Source organism: Octopus bimaculoides, chromosome 2, assembly GCF_001194135.2.
Source record: "Octopus bimaculoides isolate UCB-OBI-ISO-001 chromosome 2, ASM119413v2, whole genome shotgun sequence".
Lineage (NCBI taxonomy): Eukaryota > Metazoa > Mollusca > Cephalopoda > Octopoda > Octopodidae > Octopus > Octopus bimaculoides.
The window spans coordinates 137355622-137378740 of NC_068982.1; the positions used below are offsets into that span (position 1 = coordinate 137355622).

At 38.1% G+C, this 23119-nt stretch overlaps 2 protein-coding genes across 5 annotated transcripts in view; one reads left to right on the forward strand and one right to left on the reverse strand.

Moving 5' to 3' along the window:
* Positions 1-2682, forward strand: part of LOC106869469 (endophilin-B1) — a 164395-nt gene extending 161713 nt beyond the window's left edge. For all 4 annotated transcript variants that reach the window (XM_052965627.1, XM_052965629.1, XM_052965628.1 and 1 more), the window contains one exon: positions 1553-2682. In XM_052965627.1, coding sequence (XP_052821587.1) covers positions 1553-1660 — 108 coding nt within the window. In that variant the 3' untranslated portion in view covers positions 1661-2682. The remainder of the gene's footprint in view (positions 1-1552) is intronic.
* LOC106869461 (angio-associated migratory cell protein) overlaps positions 2425-23119 on the reverse strand; it is a 30452-nt gene continuing 9757 nt past the window's right edge. The window contains exons 3-11 of the mRNA XM_014915213.2: positions 22265-22384; positions 15782-15921; positions 12404-12548; positions 10701-10784; positions 9571-9677; positions 8380-8462; positions 6235-6325; positions 4373-4527; positions 2425-3372 (exon numbers count right to left, since the gene is read on the reverse strand). Of these exons, the coding sequence (XP_014770699.1) occupies positions 3300-3372; positions 4373-4527; positions 6235-6325; positions 8380-8462; positions 9571-9677; positions 10701-10784; positions 12404-12548; positions 15782-15921; positions 22265-22384 (998 nt within the window). The 3' untranslated portion in view covers positions 2425-3299. The remainder of the gene's footprint in view (positions 3373-4372; positions 4528-6234; positions 6326-8379; positions 8463-9570; positions 9678-10700; positions 10785-12403; positions 12549-15781; positions 15922-22264; positions 22385-23119) is intronic.

The following is a 23119-nucleotide window of genomic DNA, read 5'->3' on the forward strand; positions in this document are numbered from 1 at the left end:
GTTGTGTAATTATATCATCAGAATATAAGTACTAACATAATTAAGTGATACAATTAGCAGGTTCATTAAGGTTGAAAGAGTTAACATATTTGTAAAATACTAACTCCCAAAATGGTAAATCTCTACATAAATGCAATTTGTTCAAAAATACAGACATGGTTTAAATTTGACCAGGAACACCCCACCACCAAACTCCTTTTCTCCTATTTTACATATATTAAAAATACTGTCTTAATATTTTATATCAGCATAATTTAAGTTAAGTTTAGAAAGTGTTAGTTCTTTGGGCCTTTTTTTCCCTTTTGTGTAAGCATAGCACTAAGATAAAAGTGTATAGCTCAGTAGTTAGGGGGGGTTGCATTCTTGATCGTAAGGTCATGGTTTCAATTCTTGGACCTAGCATTGTGTTGTGTTTTATAGCAAAACATTTCATTTTGCATTGCTCCAGTCCATTCAGCCACAAATGAATTGTAGCAACAGCTGAGAAGTTAACTCTACAATGGACCAACAGCCCAATGGGGTGGGGTTTATAATCTGTCACTTAACTTGGTTTCCACAGCATATAAGTCCCCAGAACTCATCACAAACCCAAGTGTACAGCAAAGTAGATCAGTTTCCTTTTCACTGTTTGTGTATTTTGTCCTTGGTCAAATTTAAACCAGTTCTGTTCTTTTCACGTATGTCATAACTAATCACAACTATTCACATCTTTCAACAAGTCAAACTCTTTCCCAAAAGGCAAAAAGCAAAAGCATATTCATACTCGATGTTATCTATTATTTGTTTATTTTTGTTTAAGCATGTTTCACATTTACATTTGCTGTCTGTAGCTTGCACATTAAAAAAATACTCAATATGCTTTCAAAAAAATTGGTATGGCAGGTAGGCAATTAGTAATACTTTGTTTTTATATCATATGCTGATTAAGAATATCAAAATATTTGTGTAACTGAAGGGAAGTTGAAGATTATGACAGCTTTTAAGATAATGCCATTTGCAGAGACATTTCTACCACTTAATATATCTGGGTTTATTAAATTATCAGTTGTTAATTATCTTCTAACAAAAATTAATTTTAAAAAATGTTTTAATAATGCATAGAAAAAGAGTCATAAATATATTTAAGTTTTTATCAATGAATGAAATATTGAATATTTTTGTAACTTCAACATATTTCCTGTACATGTTCCTATACATTGATTTGTTTTCCACACATGAGAACAAGAGACTTATTCTCTTACACTAAGTGCAAATTTTTCTTAGACTTAACTTTAATTGGTGATCTTGGCTCAATATATATTAGTAAACCACAGCTTCACCTTTTCACATTTATTAGGATTTAATGTTTATTTTAAGTCCAATCTTTAAATCACTAAAATATTTTCAGCTGTATTCATAAGTAAAATACCGTAGATTATATTTTAATTGCATATATATATATATAGATATGTATGTATGTATAATTACTATAGGTTATTAGGTTAAATTCTTTTAGCCTGATTAAATTTACTTGTTTCTTTTTAACTGTCTCACATTTTCTTTCTCTTTTCAGCTCATAACTGTTCATAGCCTTCCTAGTTTGGGAGATGATTATGTGATGGCTGAGAAAGGCCACGATCGTGGCAAAGTTCCTGTTAATTATTTGCAAATCCTAAATTAATTATTTTTTTTCTAATTACTGTTAGTCTCTTTCTCTCTCTTCTGAAATCCAATGGTTAAACAATGGCTTCGAAGACATTTTGTAAACTTCTATTGGGGATCAATATGCAATACTATCTTCCTTTTTTTTTTTTTTAAACCCTTTTGTTTAATTCCATGGCTGTTATGCAAGTATTTTTCTTCAACATAAAATTGTTTTGTTATATTTTGGTGCTTTAACTCCATGCTCACTGTCTAATAATAGTGTACTTCTCAGTCATCCCATCTAAGTAGATTTTCAACAACTGCTATCAGGAGAGATTTCACTTTTGTATTTCTCCTCCTCCTTAGCAAATATGGACTTCAACAATTGGACATATAATATTTCAACTAACTTTGGGCATTGTTGCCTTTTTGGGGAATTTTTTTTTTTTTTTCCTGGTATCATTCATTGTTATTAAAATTTAGCTTGTGAAAAATTAAATTTGGTCAATTCTTGCAGAATGTCAGTTTAAAATTTTAACAAAATGAGCATTTGATTTAAAACTCCATCTTGCTCTCTCTCTCTCTATATATATATATATATATATAAATATATATATATATATATGCTTTTTTTTTTTCGAAGTTCTTAGCACAAAAAAAAAATTAAAAAGTGAAATTAGACTTTATGGAGAAAAAAAATTATCTTCATCCATTACAAATGTCTTTTCTCATATATATTGACTTGATTATTGACTTGATTCAAGCAATAAAAATGTTACTCAGAAATTTTAAAGCAATAAGGATTGTTATTTCAATTTATTCATAGATATCTTACATTATGCATAGATTTTACATATACACACATAGATACATACAGACACACACTTATATGCAATAATTCTATCTTCTTAGACTTACAGATTTAGACATGTAATAGCCAAGTAAACAAAGAAAAAAAAAGAAAGAAAAAATATTGTTAGCCATTGTAAAAGTTTCTTTTTATAGACTTCATCTGAAGGTTTCAAGGTTTTTAAATAAAGATACAATTTATTCATGTAACTTTCCATGTGTTTTTAATCATTCTTTCAAGAGTCAATGTGTCGCATACAAATTTAACAAGCCACTCATGCCACTCACTGCTTGATGATGAACAAAGGCTGATAGCATGTGGTTATGCTTTAATATTCGTTTAATTGTTCAGAACAGCTAACACATAATAGAAACAAACTGTTTCTTTTCCATTGTGGATGTTATTTACTTTGCAAACCTGAATCTAAATGGCTGTTTTGCTGAACCGGCATCTTAGAGCTAGGCTTGAAATGGGGTTTTTGTGTGGAGGCATGGCTGTGTGGTTATGAAGTTCACTTTGCAAACCACAAGTCTTCGGGTTCAATCACACTACACAGCATCTTGGGCATGTCATCTTCTACTATAATAACCCCAAGCCAACAAATACCTTGAGTGAATTTGGTAGATGGAAGTTGTGTGAAAGCCCAGCATGCACATCTCTCTCTTTATACACACACATTTACATTGTACATGGTATCTGTGTGATTGTATAGTAAACATTTAATTAATCTTTGCATCTTATTTGCAATTGTTTGGTTGTTCCCTATTTTATTTTTTTCTTATTTTTGTTTCGTGTCTATTTCAAACCAAATAATGTCATTGGAATTTTAAGTGGAAGAATTCATAGAGAAAATCTTGGCTGTTTTGTCTTGAGATACACTTCCTATTAGGGAGCCATCACTGAAAGAATAGAAAAAAAAACGATACACAATCTCAGTTAATTATAAACACAGTTCATATGTAATTACCAATGTTTAAAGTGGTGGTTCTCAACCAGGGTCTATATAACCTTTGGGGGTCCATGTAAGATAAATTGTTTATACTTCTATAAAACACAAAATATTTCAATTTTTTTTTAACACAATTCCTAATAAAATTTACTTATAAAAATATGATAGGATTATTAAAACATCGAAATAGCTATGAGTGCCCATCCAAACAAAATGGGAGTTAAAACAGCTGGGGGTCCATCCCAGCAAAACGGGAGTCAAAATAGCTACAGGGTTCCATCCGAGCAAAATAGGAAACAAAGGGATTCACAGGTACAAAAATGGTTGAGAACCATTGGTTTAAACATCCACTCTTTCATGCTTGCACGCATCAGATGGAATCTGCTGAGGCACATTTTCTCAGGCCAGATGCTCTTCCTGTTGCCAACCTTCACCAGTCTCCAGGCAAGGTAATATTTCCCCTCTGGCCAGACATATTTTTGCAGAAGATTGGAAGGTTGTTTACAACTATTATGCAATCTGAAGATGAGGCCACACACACACACGTTTATTCACAGGGTTTTGGTTGGCCTCTAGTCATCGCTAACACCATCACGATATGGCCCTATTGGGTCTCTAGTAGAGTCTGTAAACAGCCAGGTGGCACTGGCATCGACCATGCTAATAATAAAGTGTTCTGGTGGTTAAGATATGAAAACTTAACATACGTTTCTAGAAACAATCTTTAAGTCATTACCATAGCATTTCTGCCATTGGGGTTTCTGGCCTTTTTCCCCACCTATCTTGCATTTGGGCAAGCACACCCTGACCAGACTAGTATAGGACATAATGAGAGCATAAGAAGTGAGAAGGAACAAACAGGGAAAGGAAGAAATTTCTATCATTTCCTGAACACAGATGGAGACCAACAATGATAATATTTTTGAAAAAAAATTACCAAATTTCTTTACCTTGATATTTCAAAATCCATGATGGCAGCTCTGTGTCCATGCCACTGTTTACTCAGTAAACCGTCTCTGGTATCCCACAGTCGTATGATACCATCAAGGCCTGCAGTGAATAACTGTGGGCTGTTCTCTAACCATTTTAATTTCACTAAAGATCCCTGAAGTAAGAACAGTTGCATGAAAAAAACGACAATGATAATATGACAGCAACATAGTACTTTGCTACGTAATCAATACAATATCAGGGCTGCAATCAATAAATGTTATATTATGAATTGATTAACAATTGCAGAACAAGATAAGTTCATGGTGATGCTTTGATGGGGCTAGATTGATTCACTCTTAGTGTTACATAACTATACACTCAATACTGGTTATATAATATATATGACAATATAGGCACTGCATAATATATAATCTACTAATAATATAATAATACTCTTGTGTTTTTCTCTGTCACAAAGTATGAAATGAGAAAGGAAGAGGTAATGGAAATTCTACAGTGAAAAGCAAAAATTCAAAACAGCGTTTCAACTCTATGTGAGTATATGTAAAAGGGAGGTATGTGAATGTTTGTATATGTGTGCAATAGAAGTGGGATGGTTAACATTCAACACTGAAAAGGAAAACCAAACAGCGTTTCAACTCTGTGTGAGTACATGTGTGTGTGTATACAAGGGAAGTATGTGAACTAGCATTCTTTCAGTAACAAACGATGATCAATGTCACATCTCAAAAGACAACCACCAGATAACATTGACAAGTGTATTACTTTGATTTACCATCCACATTTATATATTTTGTCTTTATTTATACTACAATTAGCTGTCATTTTTGATGGCACGGGGCCAGCTAGTGTTGATAACAATGGTTTTAAATTATGATACAAGGCCAGTAATTTTAAGGAAGGGGGTTTAGTAAATTACATTGACCCTCAGTGTTCAACAGGTGAGATTTAAATACCAGAAGAAATACTAAGCATTTTGATGGACATGCTGACACTTCTGTCAGTTTGTCACCCTAATATTATTACAATGATAATCCTTTCTACTAAAGGCACAAGGGCCGAAATTTTGGGAAAGCAGGATAGTCGATTACATTGATCCCTCCAGTGTTTCACTGGTACTTAATTTATTGACGCCGAAAGGATGAAATGCAAAAGTCAACCTCAGTGGAATCTGAACTCAGAATCGAAATCATGATTGAACCAAATTTGATGACTGGCACCTGTGCCAATGGAATGCTAACAACACCGTCCGAGTGTGATCATTGCCAGAGCAGCTGTCTGGTTTCCGTGCCAGTGGCACATAAATAGCACCATTTGAGCGTGATCGTTACCTGCGTCGCCTTACTGGCACTTGTGCAGGTGGCATGTAAAAACACCATTTTGAGCATGGCCATGGCCATTGCCAGTACCGCCAGACAGGCCCTCATGCCGGTGGCACATAAAAGCATCCACTACACTCTCGGAGTGGTTGGCGTTAGGAAGGGCATCCAGCCGTAGAAACTCTGCCAAATCAGATTGGAGCCTGATGCAGCCTTCTGCTTTGCCAGCCCTCAGTCAAACTGTCCAACCCATGCCAGCATGGAAAGCAGAGATTAAACAAGGATGATGATGATATATATACATAGAGAGAGAGTTGGCAGAAACTCAGTACCATGCAATGCAAATAATAAGTGTACACGAAGGTCCAAACGAATCACTGACAGAGAAGCAGAAGGTTAGATGAAGCGAGAATAATCAGAAGTAATCGTGACACAGCCTTCCAGCGTGACAGCTCAGTCAAATGGTCCAACCCAGGCCAGCATGGACAACAGACGTTAAATGATGATGACATATTTATAATTAATTGATGGAAACTCACATCAAATTGCCATTTATTCCTTAGTTTTCCAGCCTGGACGTCCCACAAGTATATGGTTCCATCGAGTGTACCAACAGCAGCCCAAGGATGTCTACAAGACCAAAAATGGAAAGAATTATCACAACACAACATTACAAGCCAAAGTAGACAAATAAATATTGGTTTCAAATTTTGGCACAAGGCCAGTAATTTGGGGGGGGGGACATAAATTGATTATTCAACACCAGTTCTTAAGTGGTACTTATTCTATCAACCTTGAAAGGATCAACAGCAAAGTCAACCTTGAAAAAGTTTGGACTCAGAATGTAAAGCTGGACAAAATGCTGAGCAGCATTTTATTCAGTGTGCCAACGGTTCTGCAAGTTTGCAGCCTTTGGTAATAATTTATTCTTTCATTAGCCACAAGGGCTCACATGCAATAACATTAAAGGACATACAACAGCATAAAAGACAAAAACATGACGATACAATGGGTTTTCCACTTATAAACAAAGCATAACAATAAAAATTAAACAAATTAAAACTCCTAACAGGGGAGACACTTTGAGGTCCTCGTGGAAAAACTGACCTTATTACATAATATGTAAACAAACATAAGTTTGTTAGTGAAGCGTTGAAATGTATTGTTAGAACAAGTAGAAAAATATATTTTTTCAACGCATAAATACTGACAGAACAGCATATAATATGGGATAAAACCCTTTCTAGAACAGGGACGGTTGCTGACAAGCTTTTCTGCTCTAAAAAGGATTTTGTCCTATATTATATGCTGTTTTGTCAGTATTTACGCGTTGAATAATATATCTTTCTACTTGTTCTAGTAACCTTATTGTATACAGTGTTCAGGTGCACTACAACTCATCTCAAACTGTTAAAAGAGGGGGCAGAAAGTAAAGAAAGACAGTTATGAAGGTTGGAATACATGCACAGTACACAGAATAAAACACCAATAAAAAAAAAAGGGAACATTAAGTGCCATAAAAGGTGCCCTGAATTTAAGGGATCATGGATTACAGGGGCTGGTGATTTATTCTATGCTTCAAAAGACCAATTCGTTTTGAAGCTGATGTGTTAGTCCATCCCGCGTCTGGTGGCGCATGGGCAGACAACAATTTCCACTGATCTCTATTGGCAGCTGCTCTCTCGATGTTTTCCTATTTTCTGTTTATTACTGCTATGTCTTCTTTAAACGATCTGCACCATGTTGTTTTTGGTCTTCCTCTCTTTTTACCAGGCGGTTCTCATCTAAATGTTGTTAGTATAATGTGTTAGTATCAATCAACAAATCTTTAAAAAGCTCTGAGTGAAGCCTCTTCTCCAAACACATTAACCCTTTTACTGTGGAAAGCTGATATATAGCCCCTAGAAATTTCATTGCCCTTAACTGCACAAATCAGTTTTATATACCAATTTATCTTTCATTGACAAATGTCATGTTTGAAATTATTTTTTGTTGAGATACAGTAAAGTTTATTGACGACGACGTCATCATCAAACCCCTGTGACATTGTCTGGGGTCATTTTCAGTGCCTTCAGTGCCACAGGATTTGCTGATCACATATGGGTCTTGCCAGCCACATTTGCTCCCATGAGAAACAATGTGTTGGAGACAAAGGAGAATGAATGTCTTGGATCAACGTTGTCATAAACAGAAAGCATTGAGGCAACATGACATACAGACAACACCAATTCTAATTTCTTTGGCAGATGTTTAACATCATTACTGGAATAATCATGAAATTTAATTTCGCAGTTTAATTAATTAGGGCTTAAAATATTAATCATTGATCCAAGAGACAAAACTCCAGAGTTTTACATTTACGTTGCCTCCCCTTTTTTTTTCTTTTCCTTTTTTTCTTATTTGCAATTTAGTCAAAAAGGGAACAGCAGCCCCTTTGAAGCTTTTCAGTACCTCTAACACTGGTAGCAGGAAATAAGGAAGTTCTCCCCAAACCAGAAACCTGGCACAAATAATCGCAAGAGAAATGGACACTGCTAAAAGCAGCCAAGGACCAACAGATAGTATTGACCAAATGTAAGGGGAGACTGTGTGAGTGGTGAATAAAGAATAAAGATACTGTGTGAATGGTGAATAAAGAAAATGAGACAAACATAAGACAATAAACAGAATTGATTGGTATTTACGTTTTGGAGAAAGCCACTGATTCTACCGAGTTATCCATGTTGGTATTGTTAGAATTGTTATCACAGATCACAGAAGATACAACCTGTTCAACAAAAATATATCACATTACATTCAAGACAAAAATATCTGTTGATATAAATTATTTTTCCTCATTTTATTACCAGAATTTTTATTGGTTTTAGTCAGTGTACTATGTCCAGGCAGGGACACTGTCTTTAATGATTTTTTTTTTTCAATGATTAAATTCTGCTGACTTGACCGTTTAGTCTGATATTTATTTTACTGGATTTTTCAAGGAGCAAAGTGCAAACTGTCTTTAGCATAAAGGGACAAAACTAAATACAGGGTGTCCACAAAGTCTGGGTACATGGGGATAAACATATACTTTAAGAAATTATTATTTCTTATATTTAATTGTTTACGTTATGATTTTATTTACTCCAGATACCCAGACTTTGTGGACACCCTGTACAGCAAGTATTTTTATGACACTTGTGCCAGTGGCACGTAAAAAGCATCCACTACACTCTCAGAGTGGTTGGCATTAGGAAGGGCATCCAGCTGTAGAAACTCTGACAGATCAGATTGGAGTCTGGTGCAGCCATCTGGTTCGCCAGTCTCCAGTCAAATCGTCCAACCCATGCTAGCATGGAAAGCAGACGTTAAATGATGATGATCATCATCTTTTTCTCCACCCATGCACATACGCTTACTCTGTACTTTAAGATAACACTCCACCACTATTTATCACTTTGTAGCTAATACTGATTCATTCTTACTCTCCCCTCTAAATGTCAGTAAGCCATGAACCTCTTGCACAACAAAAGCCTGCTCTGATACCAAGCCCTTTTCTTTTGTATCTCAGCTCCTTGTATAAACACACCAACACAAGTTGTCAAGTAATGACGGGAGACAAGCATAAACACAAGGGCACACACATAGATATATACATATATACGACAGGCTTCGTTCAGTTGCCATCTACCAAATCCACTCATAAGGCTTTGGTCAGTCCAAGGATATAGAAGACATTTGTGCAAGGTGCCTCACAGTGGGATTTTGAACCCGGAACCATGTGGTTAGGAAGCAAGCTTCTTACCACATAGCCACATCTATGCCTATGATATTTTTTTTTAGGTAGAAAAAGAAAACAAGAATTAAACAAAGTTTGTAAAGAAAACAGAACTTACCTTGCCATTGTTGATATTTGTAATGTGACAGGTTAAATCAGAAGAACCACTGATGACCAGATTATTGTCACTGTAACAGTCTAAACAGGTGACACATTCAGAATGAACTGTAAAGGAAATTAGACATGTTAATTAAGACAATTATCAAGGTGCAGGTGTGGCTGTTGCGGTTACAAAATTCACTTTGGTATTATATGATTAGGGGTTCAGTCCCCATTGCAGGAATGTTGTCAGCTAACATTCTATAATATAACCCAGGGTCAATCAATATGCTGTGAATGTACTGGGCAGGAAGAAACTAAAGCGGCATGTAATGCTTGTGTGTGTGCGTGTGATTTCTCAGGGCTTTAATGATTGGCTTTCTCGTTCATTGTTTAACGTCTGCTTTCCATGCTAGCATGAGTTGGACGATTTGACTGAGGACTGGTGGACCAGGAGGCGACACCAGGCTCCAATCTGATTTGGCAGAGTTTCTACAGCTGGATGCCCTTCCTAACACCAACTACTCCGAGAGTGTAGTGGGTGTTTTACATGTCACCGGCACGAGGGCCAGTCAGGCGGAACTGGTGACGGCCACACTCGAAATGGTGTATTTTACATGCCACCTGCACAGGAGCCAGTCCATCGGCACTGGCGTACAAAAAAAAAACAAAAAAACTTTAAAACAGCCCAGCTATCAAATATAGCTGATGTCATACTCTTACAATCAAATATCAAAATATGGCTGGGCTTTTTGACACGGGACATTTGTGATTTTTGTAAAGAAAATAGCTCATAACTCTGTCCAGGCTGAAGTAGTTGCATGCTGTCAACATAATGTGAGTCCCCTGAAGGGAATAATACTACTGTTGGTTAGACCTAGGAAGCTGTACTGCTTCCTGTCGGCCTTGACACATTTCCTGTGTCCTTATGTTTACAAGGAGGAGACAAGCACCTTCACCCAGCTAAGCTTGCATCCAGAAAGACTCTCAGTGGACTGTCACATTAAGTTGACAGCATACAACTACTTCAATGGAAAAACCTTTCAACAGATTTGATCTCTAAACCCACTGGTCCACAATGTTAAAACACTAACCCACCCAACCATTTCACTACTACTATTATAAGAGCATCAACAAAAAGTTACTTACCATTCAAAGAGTGCAAACTTGTCTGGTCTTTCAATTCAATAACCTTCATCATTCCATTCTCAAAACCAGCACACAATCGTTTACCTGTAAATATAGTTATGAAGTTCATCATCATCATCATCGTTTAATGTCCGCTTTCCATGCTAGCATGGGTTGGACGATTTGACTGAGGATTGGCGAACCAGATGGCTACACCAGGCTCCAATCTGATTTGGCAGAGTTTCTACAGCTGGATGCCCTTCCTGACGCCAATCACTCCAAGAGTGTAGTGGGTGCTTTTACATGTCACCTGCACAGGAGCCAGTCCAGAAGCACTGGCAATGACCTTGCTCAAATGCAGTTGCCACCAAATTATTATTTTCGACCCTGCCATCTTTAGACAATGGATGAGGATTCCATGACTTCTTTGCCCAACAACCACAGTTGATGATTTGTTTATAAGTTCACTCCCTCCATCAAATCAACATCACCTGTACAGGTGCACTAGTGTACCACACTTGAAATGCTGAAATGATTGCAGAGCGACATGAATTGCCACCTGGTCTGGGAATCAAAGTCGTGATTTAGCAATCAAGAGTGCAACACCTTGACCACCAGGTAGTGCTTTCACATTATCATATATGGACACAAAAGCATTTTTTTAAAAAATAAATTAGTAATAAGAATAAGTAAAAATCACACACACACTCACAAGGCTTTGGTCGGCTATTATTTCTAGGCTTAGGAGTGGCTGTGTGGTAAGTAGTTTACTTCCCAACCACATGGTTCCAGGTTCAGTCCCACTGTGTGGCACCTTAGGCAAGTGTCTTCTACTATAGCCTTGGGCCGACAAAAGCCTTGTGAGTGAATTTGGTAGACAGAAACTGAAAGAACCCTGTCATATATATGTATATATATGTATGTGTGTGTGTATATGTTTGTGTGTCTGTGTTTGTCCACCCAACATCGCTTGACAACCGATGCTGGTGTGTTTATGTCCCCGTAACTTAGTGATTCGGTAAAGAGACCGATAGAATAAGTACTAGGCTTACAAAGAATAAGTCCTGGGGTCGATTTGCTCGACTATAAAGGCAGTGCTCCAGCATGGCCGCAGTCAAATGACTGAAACAGGTAAAAGAGTAAACATAAAATGAATTCAAATATATTTGAAAGATGTTTGAACCGCTTAAGACTTGTTACTGTAGTTTGTCATGAACAATAAATTCTTGCAATTGCGGCGTGGGAGATGTTTGTAAGCCATTCAAGAACACACAAAAACCGTTAGTTTCACTTCAGCATTTCAATTTTATTTGTGTCAAAATATTTTCATTGCTTTGAAACCACGACCTGTTCAATGACCAAATATCGTGCGGCATGAAGTTTTGTCAAATAAAATTTAAATGTTGAAGTGAATCTAATAGTTTTTGTGTGTTCTTAAATGGCTTACAAACATCTTCCACACTGCAATTGTTTTTGTTTCGGTTCATGATCTCAGATCCAAGTCACTTGCTATGCAAGTACATCTCCGTAATAAATTCTTGCTGAAGACAGAAAAAAGTCCACTATTGGACTTATGAATATATCCTAGACATTATATTTATTAACAGCTAAAGGGACTTGGCCAGCATGATTTCAAACTTATCCACAAAATCACTTCTATAACCAGTAAGTAGATAAAGCAACTTTAACACAGAGGTCAAGGGTTCAAACTAAACGGTACACACCATCAGGTAATATTCTTCCACATGTTACTGTACTGTTGAGGCCAGTGAAAGTCTTACAGTCTCCAGATGGTATCTTCCACATCCAAATTTGGCCAGTTGCAGTTCCAGCGAGCAACACATGAGCATGGGAATGCCATTGGATCCACTGAAGAAAAAAAAAAAAAAAATGAAATATATAACATCATCATCATCATAATCATCATCATCATCACTATCCTTTAACATCCATGTTCCATGTTGGCATGAACCAAATTTGATGACTAGCACCCATGCCAACCTTCCTTCATTTGACACTAAACTCAGCTTGCGAAGACCTGTTGGGGCAAGTGAGATCAAAAATAAACCAAATTTGATGACTGGCACTTGTGCCAGTGGAGCACTAACAGCACCATCCAAGCAGGATCATTGCCAGAGCAGTGGTCTCGCTCCCGTGCTGGTGGCACGTAAAAAGCACCATTTGAGTGCGATCGTTTTGAGCTTCGCCTTACTGGCACTTGTGCCGGTAGAAAGTGAACAAAACATTGGACTGACTCCTGTGCAGGTGGCACGTAAAAAACACCATTCGAGCATGTCCGTTGTCAGTACTGCCGGACAGGCCCTCATGCCGGTGGCACATAAAAAGCACCCATTACACTCTTGGAGTGGTTGGTGTTAGGAAGGGCATCCAGCTGTAGAAACTCTGCCAGATCAGATTGGAGTCTGGTGTAGCCATCTGGCTTACCAGTCCTCAGTCAAACCGTCCAACCCATGCTAGCATGGAAAGCGGACGTTAAATGATGATGATGTTGGCATGAGTTGCACAAGATCTGATGAGGATCTGCATTATGCCCCAATGTATGCTTGGTATAGTTTCTTTTCAATCATCTTTTGATACCCAACCTGCCTTAGAGTGCCCCTGGTTCTATGCCACAAACTCCATTTTAAAATTATCTAAATTGAAATCATCCACCAAGATTTGAAGATAATTTACATTCCAAAACATCACCTTAAGAATAAGAGTTATTTTCTAAAATTCATTATTTTCAAAATTAACAAATGAGAGTCAATGTGTTTCAACAGAAATATGGTAACAAAAACTTGAAAGATCTAGGATAGACTTGATTAAGTGATATATTCATTCATTGAACACTGTATCAAACTGCAGAAAGTAGAATATTATAAATTCATGCCTGGGAAATTTAATAAAATACTTCATAATTATATTTTAGATTTATGTCAAAAATATTACATGTGGTGTACAAGCTACAAAATAAAGAAGAAAAGTGAAAACACACGTCTTGAAATGTCATAACAAAAAGGAAATAGAGTTCAGCTAACCCTTCTATTGTAATACATTACTTTTATTTTAATTAAGTTAGTAAAATAAATATGTCATTATTAAGCTGGAGTTTGGAACATAGTTGACATGAAATTTTTGATGAAAGGTTGGTTAGATTGCTTTTAATCCTTTTGTTACCATATTTCTATTGAGATGCTCTGTGTTTCTTTCAATTATTTTAAATATAACAAAGAATTTAGTAAAATAACTTCGTTATCATTAAGTTAGTGTTAGGAAAATAAATTGTGACTAAGGTTTGGTGGAAAATATTAATTCAGAACTTTTGAAAACATGACATTTGTATTACAGAGCCAGAGCTGGTTTCAGGCAGGTTGGTATCAAAAGAGTTAAAATACTAGGGAAGGAAGAACTCACGTGGGTTGGCATCAAAAGGGTTAACAGAAATGCATAGATATAGATTTTGAAACTACCAAGTGATGGTACAATTCACATACTTATAACATTCAAATATCTGTAAGAAATGATCAGTGTAATATGCATATGGTATACAAAGGGAAGTAATTAAACTCTTACTGATGACACAGGATAACAGAAAATATTTGTAATTAATGAATCCGAAGGAAGGAAACAATAATTACTAATTAATGGATAAGAAGAGGGAAAGGAAAATAACATTATTTTCTTAAGCGCAGGAGTTGCTGTGTGGTAAGTAGCTTGCTTACCAACCACATGGTTCTGGGTTCAGTCCCACTGCGTGGCACTTTGGGCAAGTGTCTTCCAACCAAAGCCTTGTGAGTGGATTTGGTAGACGGAAACTGAAAGAAGCCCGTCGTATATATGTAATATATGTGTGTGTGCGTGTGTGTTTGTGTTGTGTGTGTTTGTCCCCCCCAACATCGCTTGACAACCGATCTTGGTGTGTTTACGTCCCTGTTACTTAGCAGTTCGGCAAAAGACGCCAATAGAATAAGTACTAGGCTTACAAAGAATAAGTCCTAGGGTCGATTTGCTCAACTAAAGGCGGTGCTCCAGCATGGCCACAGTCAAGTGACTGAAACAAGCAAAAGAGTATCATATCGGTCTCATTTGTTACAGTGCTAAATTATGGGCATGAAAACAAAACCAATACAGTAGTGAAGTAGGAGGAGAGGTGGCAAACAGAGACAAAGAAACACACACATAGTAAACAGGCTTCCACACAGTTTCCATCTACCAAATTCATTCACAAAGCATTGTTCAGCCAAGAGTGAGGGTAGAAGACACCTGTCCAAGGTGCTGCACAACAGGACTAAACCCAAAACTATGTAGATCAGTGGTTCTCAACCGGGATCCATATGGCCGTTGAGGTCCACATCAGATCTTTCGTGGGAGCCACACAACAAAATATTAAATTGGGGATCCACAACAATATTTTAAGGGCCCCAGAAAAAATTCACTTTAGATATATGTATTGGTATATATTGCAAGAAACAGCCAGGTCTCTTTCTCTAACATTTTACATAGTTCAACCTACACAAATTAACGTGTGTAAACATTGGCACCTGTGCCCAGCGTCGCCTTCCTGGCACTTGTGCCGGTGGCACGTGTAAAGACATTCAAGCGAGAACGTTGCCAGTGCCGCTGGACTGGCTCCTGTGCAGGTGGCACGTAAAATACACCATTTTGAGCGTGGCCGTTGCCAGTACTGCCGGACTGGCCCTCATGCCGGTGGCATGTAAATCGCGCCCACTACACTCTCAGAGTGGTTGGTGTTAGCAAGGGCATCCAGCTGTAGAAACTCTGCCAGATCAGATTGGAGCCTGGTGTAGCCATCTGGTTCACCAGTCCTCAGTCAAATCGTCCAACCTATGCTAACATGGAAAGCAGACGTTAAACGATGATGATGATTCTATAAAACTAGTTTTTAAACACTGAATGGCTACGGGGGTCCACCAGAATAAATTAGCAATCAAAGGGGGTCCATCGATAAAAAATGGTTGAGAACCCCTGATGTGGATAGAGCAAAGCAAGCTTCTGAACCACATAGCCACGCCTGTATAACAGACACAAACAAAACCTGGTCCAGAAGATGGAGATGCTCTTCTGATAGTAATACCTACCTCAATATCATCACATTCAAAAGACCACACTTCTTCTCTGCTGCTGACTTTCCAGACTTTGAGAAAACCACTCAGGTCAGCTGTAGCAACATAAGTACCATCAAAGCTAAAGGCAACGCTTGTCACTGAGTCTTTATGTCCTGAAATATAACAGAAATAAATATGGTTAGACTTTTATCATCTTTAAGATGCTTTGTGAATCTTTGATTGGTTTTGGTCACAGGACTCTGGTCATGCTGGGGCACAACTATCCACAGATTTAATCAACTATATCGATTCCAATAATTACCTTCGCCTTAGCGAAGGTGGAGGTATTGTTTTCAGTCGCGTTTGTTTGTTTGTTTGTCCTTGGACATGATATCTCAAGAACCACTGGATGGATTCGGATGAAACTTTCAGGGATGTTTGACCTCGTGACTACCACGAACTGATTAAACTTTGGGATCGATCTGGTACTGGACAAGGATTCTGGATTATTTTTCCTGTTTCTTTCTTTTTTTTTTTTTATTAATTTTTGAGAGCAGTCAGGTTCATTTTTAATATTCTCGTTTGTGAGAGCAGTCGAGTTTATTTCAGATATTCTCATTTTAAAAATCATCTCCAGCTAATCGTTGAGAGGACGTTGGTGTTGCCTTGGCAGAGGTTTGCACTCTCTGAGTAACTCTTGTTTGTCTGTTATTAATGAATTAATAACAAAACCTCGGAAGACGACGAATGACAGGCCACCAGGTGTAAAGGGAGATAACTACGATGGAATATAATCACGGTTTCTAATTTAGGCATAAAATCAACAGTTTTGAGGGAGTGTTAGTCAATGGCGTCATCGATCCCAATAAACAACTGGTACTTTATTTTATCGACCACATAAAGATGAAAAACAAGGTTGACTTCAGCGAGATTTGAAAGATGGAATATAATAATATGAGATATTTTCATTCAGCACACCAATAGTCTACTATTAACGGTTGCACTCATACGTATGCATATCTGATGTGCTTCTGCATAGTTTTATCATGTAACATCCACTTTCCAGGCTACCATGGGCTGAACGGATCTGACAAGTCATAGGACTACGACATGTTGCAATGTCTAATTCGACATGGTTTCTATGACTGTATGCTATTCCTAATGCCAACCATTTTACAGAATGTGCAGAGTGCATTTCTTTGTGGCACCAGCACTGGTGAGGATCGGCTTGTAACGTATACGTAACAATAACTGAAAGGGAATAGAAGATGGTGAGTGATGATTGAAGATGGAAGGATGAAGGAGAGTACGAGATGAGTACGGGGGTGGTGAGTGTGGTAGGAAACTGGGGAGAGGGGAGGGATTAATGATAATGAAATGATTGTGTATAGTGCTCAGGTGCACTACAACTCATCAAAGGTGCATGTACAGTACATAGAATTATGTACAAAAGTCAGGAAAGTGAACAGTGTATGAGTCATGATATATATGTGCGCATGCATATGGAGGGGGGATATCAAGTGTAGTGTTGTAATCAGAGCCAGAGCTGGTTTCAGCCGGGTTGGTAACGAAAGCGTTAATGTCCACTCTTTAACCCTTTCATTACTGTATTTATTTTGAGATGTTCTATGTTTCTTTCAATTGATTTTGAATATAACAATGAATTTAGTAAAATAATTCAGTTATCATTCAGCTAGTGTTAGGAACATACATTGTGACTAAGGTTTGGTGGAAGATTTTAATTCAAAACTTATGTAAACAAGACATTTGTACTACAGAGCCAGAGCTGGTTTCAGCCAGGTTGGTAATGAAAGGGTTAAACACAAAATAAGACTATTGGTGAACATAAAGATATATAATATAAAGACAGTGTAGCAAAAAGAACTGAACCCAAATATGAAACACTGGATTATATCAGTAGCATTGATTATAAATAATTTTAGAATGTTTCTTGTCTTCATTGAAAATAGTGTAAACTTCTAACAGTATTTTATTAATGTGATTCTATTTTTCAAACTTACTTTGGTTTTTTTCCATGTATATATGGAGTACGTTTAATATTAATAAATCTGAATTATTATGCAGCATCTGCATGGGCATATTTATGTACCATTGCCACCTAAATGCACCCATGTTGGGGCTACATAAAGGCATCCAGTATACCCTGTGAAGTGGTTGGTGTTAAGAAGGGCATCAAGCCATAGAAAAAAAGAGCCTGGGCAACTCTTCAGCTGGTTAGCTCCTGTCAAACCGTCCAACCCATGCCAGCATGAAACACGGATGTTAAATAAGGCAGCAAGCTGGCAGAAACGTTAGTTTGCCAGGTAAACTGCTTAGCAGTATTTTGTCTGTCTTTACGTTCTGAGTTCAAATTCCGCCAAGTTCGACTTTGCCTTTTATCCTTTATGGGTCGATGAATTAAGTACCAGTTGCATACTGGGGTCATTCTAATTTTGGGCCTTGTGCCTAAATAAATCTGAATTATTTACATCTATGTACCACCTAAATGCAGCCTTGCCAGTGCTGTGCAAAATCACCCAGGACACTCTGTGAAGTGGTTGGCATTAGGAAGGGCATCGAACCATAGAAACTATGTCGAAACAGACAGGGAGCCTGGTCAGCTGTTCAGCTCCTGTCAAAACAGTCCAACCTATGCCAGCAGGGAAAACAGACATCAAATGATGATGTTGATGATGAAAATAGGTGCAGGTGTGGCTGTGCGGTTAAGAAATTTGCTTCCCTACCACCAGATTTCTGGGTTCAATCCCATTGCATCGCATTTTAGTGTCTTCTACTATAGCCCTGATCCAACCAAAGCCTGGTAAATGGAAACTGAAAGAAGCCCATCATGTATACATATATGTGTGTGAATTAATGTTCGTTTTTATGTTCAGTTATAATAAAAACAATTTTACATTAATCTGTAGAGTACAGATTTTACAGGAAGGGCATCCAGCTGTAGAAACTCCGCCAGATCAGATTGGAGCGTAGTGCAGCCATCTGGTTTGCCAGTCCTCGGTCAAATCGTCTAACCCATGCTAGCATGGAAAGCGGATGTTAAATAATGATGAAGATGATGATGATGATGATGTAGAGTACAGATTTATCATCATCACTTAATGTACGCTTTCCATGCTGGCATGGGTTGGATGGTTTGACTGAAAACTGGCAAGCAGGGGAGCTACACCAGGTTCCAATCTGATATGGCTGGATGCCCTTCCTAATGCCAACCACTTCGAGAGTGTAGTGGGTGCTTTTTACGTACCACTGGCATGGGTGTCATTAACCTAACACTGGCATCGGCCACAACTATTCACTTATATCACCAAGAGTCCATGAGGCTCAATGCTCAAATGGTGCTTTTTACATGCCACTGGCACAGGTGCCAGTCAGACGGCACTGGCATCAGCTACAACTATGATTTCACTCAGCTCAACAGGTCTTCAAGAATGCAATCCAATGATGGCTTAGCTGGTCAAAACTTCAAAGTCAGTCAACAACATTCTTGTAGTGTGTGTGTGTGTGTGTGTGTGTGTGTGTGTGTGTGTGTGTGTCTGCATATGCTAGTGTCTCCTTGTCTTGACATTGCTTAATTGTTGTAAACGAATGCCCTTTGCTTCCGGTCATCCATAACAAACACGTCTGGCTGTGAGGAGATATCAACTCGCTTGGAAACAGGTGAGGATTGGTGTCAGGAAGGGCATCCAACCATAAAAAATCTGCTGCAATAAACTCCATCCGACCCATACAAGCATGGGAAAGTGATCATCATCACCATTTGACATCTGTCTAACATGTTGACCCCTAAGGATCATATGGACCCCAGTTGAGAGCCATTGGTTTAGATTCTTGTTGTTCTGTGTGTATTCTTATGAATTATAAACCATTTTAATGTTTAATTACTCCTTTTATCTCTGTAGATGAATGGTTTGACAGGAGCAGTCAAACCTGAGGACTGCACCCAGTACTATTGTCTGCCTGGCATGGTTTTTGCAACTGGATGCCCTTCCTAACACCGACATCATCATTATAATCAACATCATCGTTTAACGTCCGCTTTCCATGCTGGCATGGGTTCAACGGTTTGACTGAGGACTGGCGAGCCAGAAGGCTGCACCACGCTCCAATCTGATCTGGCAGAGTTTCTACAGCTGGATGCCCTTCCTAACACCAACATCATCATCATCATCATCATCATCATCATCGTTTAACGTCCGCTTTCCATGCTGGCATGGGTTGGACGGTTTGACTGAGGACTGGCGAACCAGATGGTTGCACCAGGCTCAAATCTGATCTGGCAGAGTTTCTACAGCCGGATACCCTTCCTAACGCTGACCAACAACTTTACAAAATGGATTGGATGCTTTTTTTACATGGCACCAACGCCAGAATGTTGAAGTCATCATCATCATCAACATCATCATTATCATTTAACGTCTGTCGTCTATGCTGGTATGGGTTTGACGGTTTGACTGGGCTGGCATGCTGAAAGGCTGAAACCAGACACCAGTCTGATTTGGTATTACAGCTGGAGGCCCACAATGATCACAATGATGATGAAAAGACATGATCGAAACAACAGGCTTATCTAAAATATCTAGACGGCAACAGATATACCTTTGATACTAGACAATCATTCTTAAACTGGTTAATTATTATTTTTTCACTTACCACCCATTTCGGTATCAATAAAAAAGACACAACTGCTACCACTACAGCCTAATATGTAACTGATACCGCATCTGATATCGTAATGATATGTAAAACTGTAAAATAATAGCATACAAGGCAAAGGTAACAGGACTGAAACAGATAATAATTTGTTTTCTTTATAATCACAGCTATATAACAAAACAAATTATTATCAGTAAAAGCGGACGTTAAACGATGATGATGATGATGATGATCTAGTTCAGAACTGTTATCTTTGTCTTGTTGGTGTATTATTTTACAGTTATGCATGTCATTTCTCCCTTTTATCATCATCATCATCGTTTAACGTCCGCTTTCCATGCTAGCATGGGTTGGACGATTTGATTGAGGACTGGCGAACCAGATGGCTACACCAGGCTCCAATCTGATCTGGCAGAGTTTCTACAGCTGGATGCCCTTCCTAACGCCAACCACTCCAAGAGTGTGGTGGGTGCTTTTTATGTGCCACCGGCACAAGGGCCAGTCAGGCAGTACTGGCAATGACCACGCTCAAAATGGTGTTTTTTACGTGCCACCTGCACAGGAGCCTGTCCAGCGGCACTAGCAACGATCTCATTCGGATGTTTTTTTTCACCTGCCACGGGCACAAGTGCCAGTAAGGCAATGCTGGTAACGATCACGCTCAAATGGTGCTATTTACGTGCCACCGGCACGGAAGCCAGACAGCTGCTCTGGCAATGATCACGCTCGGACGGTGATTTCTGTAGTGATTCCTGAAGGGCCAGAGGCTTTCCCTGTCTTCATACCTTTAATTGCTTTATCTACCAAGGTACTTTCAATTCAGATAGCTGGTCTCTCAGTTGGGTTGACATTTGGCAGACTCTCTTTCTCCCATTCATTCTCTTCGTTAAGCAACCTTTCATAGTGGCGTCTCCAAGTCTCTCTCCTTGCAGCCTCATTAAATGCAAGTGAGCCATCATCTATGCAGGCACATTTCTCTCTTATGACATCACAATTCTCTCTCATATGTAAATTAACTGTTAGGGACATTAGCAGTGTTTGCATGGAATAATAATTAGCACATCTAACACAAACCTTATGTATTATTTAGATCACCTTAAACAAAAGAAATTGTACCTTTAGACATTTACAACTGTTTAAGGCAATCTAAACAGATCTAATTTAGCCTAGAGGCAGCTTATCCTGTTCAGGCTATATTATTAGCATTATCCTGCGTTGGAGAATTTAAAATCACTTCTTTAACTTTCTAAAACATCTCAACGCTTCTAAAGCAAACTTCTGTTTGTTTACATTCATCGTAATTTGAATTTAATATGTATATATATATATATATATATATATATATAAAAGCACCATTTGAGCGTGGCCGATGCCAGTGCCACCTGACTGGCTCCTATGCCAGTGGCACATAAAAAGCACCCACTACACTCTTGGAGTGGTTGGTGTTAGGAAGGGCATCCAGCTGTAGAAACCTTGCCAGGTCAGATTGGAGCCCGGTGCAGCCTCCTGGCTCGCCAGTCCTCAGTCAAACCGTCCATCCCATGCCAGCATGGAAAACAGATGTTAAACGACGACGACGATGATATATACACACACAAACAGACTTTCACACTTATATTTGTGTGTATGTCTTTGTTTGTTCCCCCAACAGCTTGGTAGTATCGGTTTGGTTATGTCCCCATAACATAATGGTTTATCAAAGAGACCAGTAGAATAAGTAAGAGTGTCAAAGCAAATCAAGTGCTGGGGTTAGTTTGTTCAGCTAAACTCTTCAAAGCAGTGCCCCAGCCTGGCCACAGTGTGATGACTGAAACAAACAAAAGATATGTAGAAATGTCATACCATTACATTCCAAAACCACGTTTCCAGTTTCAGTGTCCCACAGATAAGCTTTGTCATCTTGTCCCCCGGTGACTGCCATCTTCAGGCCAGAGGGATGCAGAGATATGCAGTAGACAACATCTACAGAGATAAAAGGAGTAATTAAACATTAAAATGGTTTATAATTCATAAGAATACACACAGAACAACAAGAATCTAAACCAATGGCTCTCAACTGGGGTCCATATGATCCTTAGGGGTCAACATATTTATTTTTATATAATTCCCAACAAGAGCACTCAGAGAGTGCAAACCTCCACCAACATCCCTTCAACAATTAACCAGAGATGATTTTGAAAATGAGAATATCTGAAACAAACTCAACTGCTCTCACAAACAAGAATACTAATAATGAACCTGATTGCTCTCAAAAATTAACCCATTACCTACCAGTGATCTCATATGAGATCACTTAAAAATTACAAATTTCGTAATTATCTGTCAATATTTACACATATCTAACCTTTTTGCTATATCTACTAGGTATATTTCTCTGATATTCAAATGAGGTTTGCTAATTTTTCACCCAATATCTCGCTTATTTTTATTTAAAATGTTATTTTGAAATGTTATTTTGATCATTCCAATGTGTATCTAAGGCTGTTTTATGCTAGAAATCAAAGTTTCATAAAAAAATTCCAGTTAATAGAATTATGGGAGGTAATGGGTTAAGTAAAAAAAACAAGAAAATAAACCAGAATCTTTGTCCGGTAGCGGATCGATCCCCAAATCTAATCAATTTGTGCCAGTCATGAGGCCAAACATCCCTGAAAGTTTCATCTGAATCCATCCAGTGGTTCTTGAGATATCTTGTCC